Source organism: Acyrthosiphon pisum, chromosome A3 (genome assembly GCF_005508785.2).
Source record: "Acyrthosiphon pisum isolate AL4f chromosome A3, pea_aphid_22Mar2018_4r6ur, whole genome shotgun sequence".
NCBI classification, from domain to species: Eukaryota; Metazoa; Arthropoda; class Insecta; order Hemiptera; family Aphididae; genus Acyrthosiphon; species Acyrthosiphon pisum.
Genome location: NC_042496.1, coordinates 27,280,813 through 27,296,345, shown reverse-complemented (window position 1 = coordinate 27,296,345; position 15,533 = coordinate 27,280,813). Strand labels below are relative to the sequence as shown.

The following is a 15,533-nucleotide window of genomic DNA, read 5'->3' as shown; positions in this document are numbered from 1 at the left end:
TCAGGCAATTTTAGAACCAACGTTAAATATAACTTATTTTAAATAATTAAATTTTCTTCTCATTCCTACTTTTATTAATTAGGTTAAGAATATAATAAAAACAAGTACAATTGTGTAGTAATTATTACGTTATGGTTGACTTATGATGCATAAAAATATAAAACTAGTTGCAATAAGTTAAATCGTATACAACCTTTACAAGGAAAAATGTCAAAAATTACACATTAGAATGTCAATGAAATTAACTGCCTTGAACAGCAATTTAAATACCTTATTTATGCAGTGGGCCATAAAAATTATAACCCAGAGTGGAATACTAATGTATCTAGTTAATAAGTACCTATTAAATAAAATTATAAAATTGTCATCAATTGACATCTAACATGGAATAGTAATAATGTACAAATCAATATTAGTCTAACATAGGTATAACTATTAAAAATTGCATTGCACAAATAACATTTCAGCATGAAGTGAAGTTAATTTTCTAATAATTTGTTTTTTAAAAACTTAACTGTTAATCAAAACGAAAAACCACAAGATACAATAATTGTTTTATTTTTTGGGGGGGAACAAACACAGATCAGTGAAAATAATCAAGAAAAAGTAGGCAATTCACACGATTTTCACACATGTCGGATGACTCTCTAGTTCACATCCTTTGTTTACATCAACACCATTTTGAGTTCCAAACTTGCCCACGCTATAGCTTGAAAACCGGTTAGAATAAGATCGGGCATATTATAATATGTTCACAAACGCAATAAGAAACGCCGAGTTCGAAAAATTAAATTAAATAAGTTATCTGGACAATAATCGAAGATACTGAAAACCGAGGATATGTGTAGAAAAAAACACCGGTTGAAGATACCACGATATTATCTTGACCCGACCGCCATGTTTGAGCAAGCGATCAGACCGAGCGCTATTATCGTATTCTTAATTTATATAATATTTACCTTGGCTCCGATTTGGTTTCCGCACTGACCGGCTTGGATGTGTACAATCTCCCTCATGTTTAAAGTATAAAGTGAAAATTAAAAATTATAAAATTAAAAGTGCTTGATCGAGAAGCTTGAGACAGTTGAGATACAGTTAGGCGACCGTCTCGAACGCTACAGAGAAATAAAATGGCTGCGGCACGGGTTTTGTCGGTTTTGTGGCGTTGGCGACGCACCAGCTACCCCGCTCCAGCCGACGCCCTTGTAGCGTTCCGATTGGCCGATTGCCACAGTGGTACCAACGTAAACACGCCGAAATAACGATTTTTCTCGTTATTTCCTTTGATTTTTTTTTTCATCTACCTTCCGCACGGCGCATCGTCGTTTTTGAATTTGAATAACCCAATCGTTAATCGCGTGCCGCTTGCCGTTTTGGGCGTCGGCCAACGCACCGCCGCCGCCGCGCAGACCGCATTCAAAACGATTGTTTATGACGATGTCTGCCGCCGTCTGCTTCCCCCTACGCTCTACGCTCTATCCTTTAACGGAAATAATATAGAAAAAACGTATTCGATCGTTAAAAATGCTAACAAAACTGCTCTCTCACTCACTCTCTCTCTATCACTCTACCTCTCGCACCGCACTCAACTCTCTCGTCTTCTGAATTTTTCGAAGAAAAATATTATTCTATAACACTGCATTATTTTGGAAAATTTAACTTGACGACTGTATAGATCAGTTACGATTACCTGATATTATTATTGTTATGATTAAGTATCTTAACTATATGATTACACTATTACAGTTTACATTACAATATATACGCCCATTGTTACAACTTTCAAGTAAACAAACAGAATTTAACGGTTTTCAATACCTAGTACCCACAACAAACCACCTTAATTAATCCGTAAATATATTCAGTATTTAGGTTGAAACAGGAAACTGATAACAATTACATAATAATTGGTATGAACTATGTATGGCTATTATAGGTACTCACAGACTCACAGACTATATCTTAGACCGTGTGGGTACGCTGTAATATTCTCTTTGACAGATTAATAACCTTTTAAATTTATAATGATAATATTAATAAATTAATATTTTAACAATAATAATTATTGTTCAGTAGGTGCTTCTATACCCTTGAATCTATAACAATCGGTTTCACCTATACCACATTTATTGGCCGATTGAAACTTGGCCCGAGAAAAATAAATGTTTAAATAAAGTCTATTGTTAACTTGGCCTCGATATTTTTCAGGTAAAAATAACTAATATTTAAACTCAGCTTAAATAATATAAAAACCCTGATCTTCTCGTATGTAATTAGTATTTACATTATAATATTTTTAGAACCATTAACTATTAAGCATTATCCAAAGGACACTAGATGCGACTTGCGATGAAACAATTCTCATTATTCTCCAAAAATTATTTTATTTTCATTATCAAATTATCAAAAATTATTAATAATCGTTGTAACAGCATGCAATTATCCATATAAATTAAACGTTTAAAATTGTTTTGAGTAGATTTTAAGAAGGTTTTAAATAAAGGCAACAAATATAATATGTATTTGACATAAGTTCTGTACTTCTGTCTGATATTTCTCTATTTTTATACTTTGATTCTTCTTACAATTATTTTTTTTTAGTTTTGGAATTTTGAAATGTAAATGGTTAGGTTAAATTTAATATAAGTTTCAGTTTGTAGGTATTTCTATTAGGTAATTTAGTTATGACTGAATATATATTTGGGTACATTGAATTAATAAAGTTAATACTAGAATTAAAATTCATTTTTTATTTTCAGATTAAGTTGTGTCGTCCATATTATATTTTATTGGTAAAAATTATTATCGGCAAGAGTTTACAATTTACCATTTTACTAACCGAAATTTCCGGGTTGAGCTTACAACTAAAAAGATAATCACCATTTTAATCTACAGATGATAACCATGGTGGAAAAAATTAAAACCAATTAACAAAAAAATTACGTCTATACCTAAATTATTAGGTAGGTACCTACCTAATTAACCTAAATAATAGTTTATTATTCAAATTACGTTCTAAATTTTTTATATTTCTAAGATCCTTATTAGAAGTTGCATATAAATTTCACACAATGCCTAAACATAATTATTTCATTAACTATTTTTCTTTGTCCATATTGGGGCTCCAAATTTTTTTTTATCGACTTTCTCCTGAACGTTAACATTACATTTATAAATATCTAAGTACCTACCTATATACGGTTATATACCTATCAAATAGTCTTGTTGTTTTTATCATTACCTATTTCTATAAACATGAATACATAATCCTATACCTACCTACGATATATTTTATAAAAACTTAATTTTGACACAACTAGGTCTTATGTCGGTTATTTCTATACAAGTACTTCAAGGTCAAATTGTTATTCATGATTTATTCTAATTCGTATTCACCTTCTTAGTATTATTTTTCATCTTGAAATTTTATGAATGAACTGGACAACATTATGTTTATATATCTATAATAATATTATGTTAATAGGTACACTATAATATAGAATATATATATATGTAATACCTATTGGCTATAACCTACAATATAATTATTATATAAAATAAATTAAAATTTTTATTTTGAATCTGAGTAAACGCAATAATTAATACAATACAACATACAGATACTTTTTTTTTGTAATATTCATAAAAACTTGCACGTTATAGGTACCTACCTATTTTGCTTATAAATAACCTATTACGAAAAAAGGCCTATTATATCCTAAATTTTTTTTTACTAAAATCGATATAATAGTATCTATATGTAGCAGTTGTACAAGGAATCAAATTTCAATATATCTATCGTGGCAGTTATTCAATATTTTATTTTAGGGTGAAACGGCTCCCGAGTTCTACGTAAATATAACGCCAAAATAGGGTTTTTGTATAGTCGATTTTCGACATAATTATATGTAGGTACCTATATATACGTATGTAGTATACTTATATATTATATAGTGTAGCTAATAAGTAATATACTAGGCAATATAGCCATAACAACGTATGTACCTACAAACAGTTTTTTTTACTACCCGTTTGTTTCAAGGGCTGTTACTGGAGTAATATAATTCCATGTAAAAGTCTGCAGACATCATACCTGCCTTTTATAATATAATACCGACTTGATAATACCTACCCAAAGTGTTTTAAATAAAATAATAAAATAATTATGAGATTAAATGTTGTTAATGTTATTACTTTATTCGTATAGGTACCTAGGTATATTCGGATTCGGTTTCAGCTATTTATTTGTGTGAGGAGTAGGTATATTCTATGTTCAATATTGTACACCTATAAGCTATAGACCTTTATTACCTTTAAACGTTTTACAAACACCATTAAATCACGACTAACGTACCTACTATATTACTTCTTATATAAAGCAGTGCGTGTGTTTGTAGGTAATAGGTAGTATTATGAGTATAAAGTCTAAAAAACAAAAGTATAAACCTACTTATTAAATACACATATCAAATATTTATGTAACCAAGAATATATGTATAAAAACTAATTATATTTATAACTTATAGTTTCACATAGGTATTGGTAAAATTATATCAATATAGGTAGCCCGTTAGCCGTACCTATATATACACGAAAGTATTAAATCATGATGAGAGATTGACCCTGCGTCATTATTTTGTGATAAAAAAAGTTATCAACAATGTATGGAATTGACGACTGACGTTCCGACAAACAGATTTTCAAAATTAAAAATAATACCTATTATTGTTTACTCCTCTGTACGTGCAACTTTTAAGTGCTCGATTCCTCGACGTCAGTTATTACTTATTACTTATAAGCCTTAAATACTTAATTTCAATAGGTACCTCATACGTAGGTAACATTTTATTTTAATTTTTAGAAAATAACAATCATAGTTTTGTTTAGTAATTATAATAATCCGTTAAAATATAATTTTTTAAATATGTTTATCATAATTTATAATAATAATCTTTAGCATTATTATCTATAACTTTTAAGTGCTTCCTCTCGATCTATGGCCTTTATATCACATATAATATAGGTATATATGTAATATTTGCTGCTGGCCTATGTTTATACTGTCAAAACACATAGTATTCATTGTACATTTGTACAAATTATTATAATATAGGTAATAAGTAGGTACTACAGTTAAACTATTAAAGAACTTAAGACAGGCCCGTCGTTAGATAGTTTCCGCCCTAAAGTGAACATTTTAATACCGCTATTCTTTGCTGATATTTATTTAATTTTGCCGTCTTTAAAATTGTATGCCGTCCTAAAGCGACGCATGGCTGACTTGTGCCCTAGCGACCAGACTACAGAAGGCATTTTACAAAAAAAAAAAAAATAGATGCGTGAATTTTAACCCTGTGCCCACCAACAAAAGTACTAAAATGACTGAAGTCTTCTTGAGCATAAGGTTATTGTGTCTAAATCATAGTTATATTTGTATTATTATTTATTTTGTAATATTTCTAAATATATGAATATGAATATTTTTTTTCGTTTAAGTTAGGTACATAATTATGTTCATATAATATAATATAATAGAAATTAATTTTTGGGTGTTACTGAGTGCTGTAATGCAATATATTACATACGTGTATAAATATTGTCAATTTAATACGATACCTATTGTACCTACTATCTATGTAATTGTTCGTTTAGCTTAAGGAAGTCGTGCAAAGTTGTATAGTTATATGGTTTTTTATTTTAACGGAGGCGCTCCTTTTCCACCAACAACGGATGACGGAAATTGAACAATTATTGTATCTTCAAGTAGGAGTTAAATCGCCGCCCACAATTTAAAACACATTACTTGAATTATAGTGGGTGAGGACCTTGGTAATGTCATATACAATATACTCATATCCTATAGTCTATACAACGGCGAACGTGTATCATATAATGGTCTCAAACATCCATAAGTTTGATGTAAAATTGCCAGTAATAATATAGGTAATAATAATACCTGACTAAAAAATCAACTGTTTATATTAAGTAAAAATAAGATAATATAATATAGTATATTTCTAAAAGTAATATATTAGAAGTTCGGTAAATAATAACACTAACCTATAATAATCCTATAGATTATAATATCATCTTTATTTATAAAACTTATTACCTACCTATATAATACCTTTATAACATTTAAAAGAATTGTAAAATGTTCCTACAATTTAAAACGTATTGCTCCACATATACCTATTTATTTTCTCATATTCCTATGTACATCTATAATAATTGTTTAAGAAGTAACATTCGAAATAAAAATACATTCATCACTCCTCTGATCGCTCAGAATCTTAAAAGAACCCTAATTGCTTGTAATTTGTTTAAGTCATAGTATGAAATACAGAATTTATTATTTAATTTACATAAACATCAGTGTATGGAATGTATGAAAAATCATCTATACCTACCTAACGAGTAACGGTTAACACTAACCTACATGATATACTACTGCAATAGTATTGTTTTAAATAGGTAAGTCGTAAGTATTAAAGTATATGATATTAAAATATTTATTCAAAATTCAAATAATTGTAAACCAGTTTCAGGTGCTTTTAAGTATTTTTTCATATTATGACAATCTTAAAATACTTTGAAGTAATTTAGGTATAGGTATAAAATGTGTGTTATTAAAAATGCGTTGTTATTGTTGTAGGTATCCTGGGAGTATATTTTATCAATAATAATTAATAACTAAAAATGTATGTACCTACATTATAATTTCAACGTAAATAGGTAGGTAAATAAAGTAATATACCAATATAATATAAGCTATACTTTTTAAAAATTATTAAGATGTATTTCATTAATAGTAGTTTTTATAAAATAATTAAAATATCCAATTACAAAAAAAAAAACAGTAATTAATGGTGTCTTATAAATTATTTAACTCATAAATTCTGGTATTAACACCGGTAACTAACAATAGAATTAATTAACACAACATTTATATCAGTTTTCTCCTTCCTGTACGTTTAACGTTTCATAACATTTGAAAAAAAATAATTGCAACAATACACAGGTACCTAGTATAATATATTAAAATATTATTAGTCAATTATTTAACCAAATTAATAATTTCACTTTTATTTATTCACTTAGGTGGGTAACATTATTGATGTTTATGCAAGTTAATAAAATTTTATAATATTATAAAAAAAATATGATCCCTTTATGATATATTTCTTTATCAATTATTAAACATTGTAGTAGCCATGTGTGTAATCTCTGTCTTACAAACTTACAACATGGCAAATTCACGTTGAATAGAACCAACTGTATGTTGTTAGCTTTAACATTAGAGTTAAATGATCCATTATCAAAGGTAAGAACAGTATCTGTGTTTATATAGTATGGTTTTTTACGATGGATTTATTAATTTTTAAAAATCATGAGTGTAAAATATTAAAATTTAAAAATGTTCATAACTCACTTAAAAATCAAAATATTGTAAAAACCAAGGTACAAGCAAGACTGTTTTTACCTTTAAGTTTGATAGTAGGTCAATTTACTCTAATATTATCTAACAAGACAAAATTGGTTTTGCTGGACACAAATGTGCCGTGTTGTAACGTACTTACGTAGGTAGGTACCACGTTTGTGGTTTGTAAGACGATGATAACACATGGCGGGGGTATGACGTCATTTTAAAACAATTTTGTTTATTATAAAACAATAACTAATAAGTAGTAAACTAATAAGTAAAGAAAGCACAAAAGTATAATGAATAATGAATAATAATTATTGACTAAAACTTAGGTGTTACAATAATATACTAATAAGTAATATAAATTATAATATAATATTAGTCTTATAAATATAAATGCATAATTTTATGTGTAGAAATGTTGAACACTTCAACTTGAACATAATTATTATCTACAAGACTAAAACTAATTTTGTCATTATTACAAAATACAAAAATTCACTATCCACGATACACTCAAGTCTTCAACTTTTTATTGCAATAAAAATTATTTTGCAGCCAGTTTTTAGTTTAATAAACCTCGGTCTAGATAAAACCAGTATGGTCAATTTTTCGATCATTGAATTCTTAATTAACTATAGTTGGGTATTTATACTGCACATTATGATGACTAAGATACTTATAGATACCTACAATAAAATGTCATTTAAGTTCTGCAATATTTCCAGGAATAATTCATATTTGCTGAGTACATAGGTACTACATAGCAGGTATATAAAAATCTACCTATATATAGCATTATTACCACTATTGTATTTGTGAGACGTGTGTGTTAGTAAATACAAGTAATAAAATTAACAGTTAAAATAATAATAAAATATCATAAAAGAGTAAAATGTACGAATTCCATTACAATTATTATTATAATACATTATATACATTATTACATTTTTAACATGTTTTAGTAGTTGCATAGTTTAAAATTGATATGTCAAAATATGATAGCTTAAAAAATTATATGACGTCATAAACCAACCTTAAATTTCTTCAAATGTATTGTATCTGACCATCTGCCCATCTGAATGATTGTTTTTAACAATTTTTACTTTTTTATAAAATCCATAATTTTATTTTGATTTTGATTTAGAAAACAAACCATACATTTTCTGTTAACTAAAAGTTATTAGTTATAAATCATTATAAAAAAGTTAGGAACTCCTATAATTAAGTAGGCAAGATTGTTATACTTCGAGGAATACCATATTTTAAGTTATTTTTTAAGAATTTATATGATTATTAAACTCCAGAAATACTAATACTATCACCCAATTGTCATTAAAAACCACGTAAAGTAGGTCATAAGTTTAAAAACTAATCATGTTTTAATTAAAAGTTTTTAAATGTCATAATAATATAAAATATATTGTTGACATAATCTAAACATGAGACTTCTTAAACTTGTTACTTATATATACATATAATACTATATATATGTACATATATTATATACATGATAATATGATAATATGATATAACTAAATGTTTGGCAGAGTTAATAATCCCTAACTTAGTAAAAAAATTTAGAAGTAATTAAATTTAAAAAAAAATTAATAATTGTGTGGGTAGTGGAAAGAGCATTATTAATGTACATAGTAAGTATGAATATTAATTTTAAAATAATTAAGTACAACAGTATTGCAGTAATGTAGCTTACGTATAGGCATTGATTATAAATACTAGTACCTATTTATAATCTATGGTATAGGTATCTAATTTGTAACATTTTGATATATATATATTATATGTATATATAGTATATAGTACCAACATTTATAAGGTTTATACGATAAAATATTTCTGCTCGCTACCTATCCTTACAAGTGAAAACTACAGATTAAAAAAATATAGGTGCCGAAAATACTCAATTTGTAATGGGTTTTTTCAAGTCCTAAAATATATAGAACACAAAATCGTATTAAATGAATAATTCTGCAACATATATTCACGAAACTGACAATTGATTTTTTTTATAACCACAGTCTCCAGATGACAGATGTATATGCATAATAAATAAATGTATTGAAAATGTTCCGCAGATACACACCATAAAGCTATACATTTTATGATCAAAACATAAATAAATATGATCTCAACTCCAATAGAAAAAATCGTGTATGGGATTCTTCATCTGTGCAAGCGATGATGGTATTACCCGTAAGACTTTCACAGACGACATTAATCAATAATAAAAAATAAAACATCAACATCTGGTGTAATGTTATGTTATTTATATGTATATAGGAAAAGCAGCGAAACGGAAATTTAACGGGATTTATATTTATGTTGAATCGGCGCGGCGACGAGTATGAAAATAATGTAAAAAATATTGAAACACGTACTTGTGTATGTAACCATATAAGGCCACGTTCTCAGTGTGTTCGCTGGTTCGACGATTATCACATCGCGCAGTAGGTAAACGACCTACGCACACGACCAAACCTACCCACTTGCCACTATATTGCTTTGCCCGTATATAGACTGACCGTCATCCTCGGTCTTGTTTTCGAAAAAGCCTTTCGCACTTCACTACTATATACTACACAGTATATGGTATATACTATATACGCACGCGTTCAGTATATAATATGTGTGTACATATAATATGTGTACGTCATAGCGTATTTCGTACCGTGTGTGTGAATAATATTTATTTAGAATTCGTAATGCAACAATAACATTATGATAATATGTATAACGCGCTAAACGCCTATACTCTATTTATATTACCAAAATTACACAAATGCATTTTGAGTGCCTATATATGGTATGTGTTATTAGTTTAATTTCATATTATACAGCCATGCTTGCACTACGCACGCATAGTAGGTTAAGTTAATACCTTATATTATTATGATTGAATATGTACCAACATGACAACATAATAGGTATTTATGTGTGTGTAGTATGTATGCGGTTGCTTGTGCACCACTCATTATATAGGTACCTATGCAGTGTAGTCGCGTATAGACAGCATACTGTAGGTATCTAATAACATTCATTTAGAATTCGTCATTCAACAAACAATTATAATACATAAGTACCAAAATTATGCGTCGATGGACCATTATTATTTATTACCTAATGTTTTAGTGTTTATACTGAATAAATTATGACTCTAAATTCTTATAAGTTATAACTAATAAGTATAATATGAGTCTATATACTCTATAGTCTACACAACTCTATCCAACAAGAGAACGTGCCATTTCAGCGCATCCCCGTGTGACACTAGCATAGTGGAACAGTGGAAGAACCGGTCTCGATAGGTGCAGGGATGCGCAGAAGAACTGATTTTCGTCGGGCCGTGGCACGTTTTTTCGCTACACAGAGTATAGATAACGATTGTTTACTCATTAATCATAATTCATATTGTGTAGAAATTACTTAGGTATTAGATTATAGTTATTACTTATTTCTTTACTTTTAAAATAAAGCACAAATGTCGAAGTCTTGTAATAATACTGATAAGTAAGCATTGTATATTTTGTGTGAAGTATACCAGGTATACAGGTATACTAGTATATAATAAAATATTTTTTATCTAGATGAAGGGAACAAGAAATGGATCGAATAAATATTTAACAAGAATATAAGATTGAACATTAAAAGGTTGGAATTACTATTAATTCAGATAATATCGTATTTATAATAACAAATAAATATGACAGAATCACAAATTTGTAAAATATTGGTTAAATTTAAATTGCTATTGTTTTATATTGTTCGATGTGTCATAGGCGGAGATTGGGGGGGGACTTACGGAAGCTTAGCTCCCCCCCCAAAAAAAAAAGTCTGTCAAGCCCTTCCTTTTTTAATCGTATGAGATCAAAGCCCCCCACTCACAATGATGTTAATAGTACTAACCCCCCCCCCCTGAAATTTTAATGGATTTCCCTCTATGGATGTGTGCTTAAATTATGAATATATTATAAACATTCAATGGGATGAATATTAATAAATACCTAATAATTTAATTTTATATAGAAAATATAATAGTAGAAGTATATTCACACTTAATCATCACTTAATATATTATACATTTATAACTTATATAGTTATAAATTATTTTACCTGAAGCTTCGAATATTTTTTATAAATAACCGGTAGGTATGTCGTATACTCGTATGTCTGAACTCTAGTAAATAAATAAGGCTTCGTTACATATTCAACCTAACCCTTTTTAAGGAATTATTAACATTCATTCCAATTTTGGTTACTATTTATATACAGGTTATTTCTTAAAAGGACTGACTGTCTAATTTCTAAAGTTACGAACTGTGTTTACATAATCGTTTTGCAATATTAAAGTTTATCATTATTCATTTTTTTTTTAATTTTCAAATAAACAACGAATTACTAAATTACATTTTAAACAGTTTATTCTTAAAGATATAATAACTAACAAGTCATCTCAAATATTTATTTTAAAACTTAATTTTAATTTCATAATGGTATCTAATTGGTATCTATATGCATTATATTATATAGTTTACTATTACATACCACTATATTATATTACTGATTAGTGATTGATTACTGATTAGGTACCTATAACCTATAAATAATGAATATAAATTGTGATATTTTAAAAATTTATTTATTTATTGTATGAAAACTTCTCATACATTTTGATACAGTGGTTTTGATTCTTTAAAAATTAATACTCACATTACTTTAAAATGTATTGAAGTTTCTGAAAACATTTTTTGTGTTATTTTAAAATATCATAATAAGTACGTATATTTTTTATCGTTAACGTTATTTTTAATTTTTACTTTTTTTAATGATAACGTACATTTTTAGCTTAATAGAAGAATAATTTTTTTGAGAATTTCGATGTTAGATTAATTGGATAAATTGAAAATGTACATACACTGCTATGGATTAAATATAGCTCTATTGCTTTGAAACTTAGGAAAAATGTAATAGGTAATTCAATACTGACACATCTTTATGTATGTAGTAGCAAAGTGAAAAATGATTTTAAATGTGGCGTTCTAGCATTATATATTTATATAGAGCTAATTTTTTACAATTGAAAAGTAGTCATAACTCAAAATTCATCAAAGTTGTCGCAGTCTCGTTCTAGAGGTGTGGGATGTATAATAATTGAATATCGAACGTATATTATAAATTATAATATAACCTAACTATACCTGTCTACCTACTCGTTATACACAGCGGTATCTCGCAAAATGCTGGTCTATACTCTATACTATTGTCTACTCCGATAATTTAAAAACGTTAAATATTTAAAATTGTATAACTAAATTACTACACATTTAAAATTTAATTTTTCTTACATTAATATTCTCAGAATATGAAATTATATGCTAATGATAAAAATGGTTCAAACATTTTTCTTTAAAAATGTTCCTTTATAATTACTGAAAAGTTAAAATTATTAAAAATATTTTTCAATATAACTCCTAAAACAATCACCCAGTATAATAATATGCGTAAACGACTCACACTAATATTTTACGGTTTCAATAAATGTATAGTTAAAGTTGCATGCAAACAAGTCAACACACGCACATCGGTTTATGTCGCAACATGAGTCATCATTTTATTAGACCTATGAGTAAGCTTTGTTTCTGGTCCATGGGTCCTAGCAACAGAAATAAAATCAATAGCCTGACGCCTGCGGGAAACGTACAATAGCACAAAACTAGTGCCACTTATAAATGTGACGTCGCTTAAAACCAAATCGAAAGTATTGAAAGACTGCCAAGAAAACTTTGTCGCAAAATATTATATTTAAAATTTTAATAAGTGATAATAGACTCAATATATATCATAATTATGGGTAAAATGTTACTATTATCTTACAAAAGACTATCGAGCAATTTTAAACGACAAAACTGGCTAAATTGCCTTGCTGTATCATTACGACATATACCTACATTAAATTAAAATGTATGTTACAGCAATAACCTACCTATTCAATTATATTTGTCAACCTGCGTCCTGCAAACAGAGCCGTCCTTGGACGGGGGCTTGGGGAGTGCTCATCCGTGAATTTTCAATATACGGTCGGAAATTTTGTAATTTTTATGGTTAGCCTTTTTTTTGACACAATTTATAAGACCAATTACTAACAAAATATAAATTTGATTGAAAAAAGTACAAATAAAAACTATATTACCTTTATAGGTTATAGTTGGAAATAATATTAATATTACTATAATAGATAGCATATATTTATTTTAAATAAGAGAATATTAAAAAAGCTGAAAGATATAATATATTGAAAGCCTAATACTACAAATATACCTAATATTTATTACTTATTATAAATTAACGCCCGTTAGGGCTATTTTACATTGTACTAATGTAACATACTTATTATTAAAATACAGGTTTTTTTTGTACAGTTGCTTACGAAATAATTTACAGAACATAATATAATTTGGATTATAGTAGTATTCAGTATTGGTACCCAAACTATTACTACAAAAAGATGGTGGACTCATTTTCCAGACGCATTAGCCGGTCAATGAGGTGATTTCGACTATAATTGGAAGTACGAAAGGGAACGACAAATGGAGCAGTAGAGTGTGTGGAACTTGAAATTATATATATTCAGTATTCCCTATGTAAATTTATATATATTTATATATTTACTAATTCTATATATATATATATATTACAAATTATCCATATAGGTATATAGCCGTATAAAGTTCACAAAAATGTTTATCAATAATGTGTTGTTTAATTTTTTGTAAGTACTACATCATGACTTTTCGATATTGTCTTTTATAATTAATATAAAATAACTTGTCAGTTGTCTTGACTGACTGACTGATTCATCATCGCCTAGCTGGAACCACCAAAACTATGAGTATAAAGTTTGGTCATTTGTTTCGTTTTATAATGTATAGGTCCACTATTATTTTTTTTTGTATATAAATATGGTTGCCATTGGTTACTCGAGCAGATCAGGTACAAGCATGTATCAAATCATAGCGTTTACATGGTTCAATGATTGTAGCTTATATATTCAAAACAGTAGCACAACTAGAAATATCCCTGGGGGGGGGGGGGGGTCCAAAATTATATTACAACAAATATAAATATTAATAACCATGTTAATAATAAATGTATTTTTTATTTGTGTTATCAATAAAATGTAATGTATGAAATGTGATATAAAATTATAAAATAAAGTCTAAACGACGCTTCGAATTCGATAAACGCTGTTTACTTCTTCGGACTTGACATTAATATCATAGTAGATATTGAGAGCAGCTAGTCCGTTCAATCTCGATCGGAAGTAGAGTTTCTTAAGTAAGTTTTAAACGTTAAAAAGTAAACACGTTTAGGGTAAAATATGTCTATAACCACAGTTAAAATGGTTGGTAGCACTACTTTGATTTTCGATTCTCGGGTCATTATAATTTTTCCATAGAGTAATATTACTCTATGCATTTTTCGGACGACTGCTTATCTCTCGGTCCATGGATATCACGGACTAAGATAAAAGAAAATGACAATATGTGATAACCGATAACGGTTTGTTAACAAAAATATTTAGTTAGTAAAGTTAACAAAATGTATTATATAATATATTATTATATTCCTAAATGAATTAAAAAATGTTCCATTTTGAAATACTCAAGGGGGGGTCTGGACTCGGGGACCCCCCTCCTTGGTTGCGCCACTGATTCAAAACTACTCAATTGATTTTGACAAAAATCTTAGAGATATCAGAAGAGCTTAGATAGTACGTAATTTAAACCATGTTAAAAAATATAACAAGTGCTAAATCCAATCCGTTACTTATGGTTACCTATCTATAGGTTAAATTATTACACATTTGCACAACGGCGTTGTGACAACGCTATAAGTACACTGAAGCCGATTTGTCTGTGTACTGAGGTACACTAAAACAGAGATACACTAAACACGCACCTATAGTGAGAATATACAGGGTGCGGCAGAGCCAACTGACGAGTTTTGAAGGGTTATAAAAAACGAACAGTAAAACTTAGAGAAAAAAACTTTTTTATTAAAATAAGTATTGAATCCCATTTTAAAAATT

At 28.1% G+C, this 15,533-nt stretch overlaps 1 protein-coding gene across 1 annotated transcript in view; it reads right to left on the bottom strand.

Annotated features, from left to right (window-relative positions):
- Tub1 (tubulin beta-1) overlaps nucleotides 1–1,078 on the bottom strand; it is a 3,404-nt gene extending 2,326 nt beyond the window's left edge. Inside the window, 1 exon segment of the mRNA NM_001190398.1 lies at nucleotides 960–1,078. Coding sequence (NP_001177327.1) covers nucleotides 960–1,016 — 57 coding nt within the window. The 5' untranslated portion in view covers nucleotides 1,017–1,078.
- Between the last annotated feature and the right edge of the window lie 14,455 nt (nucleotides 1,079–15,533).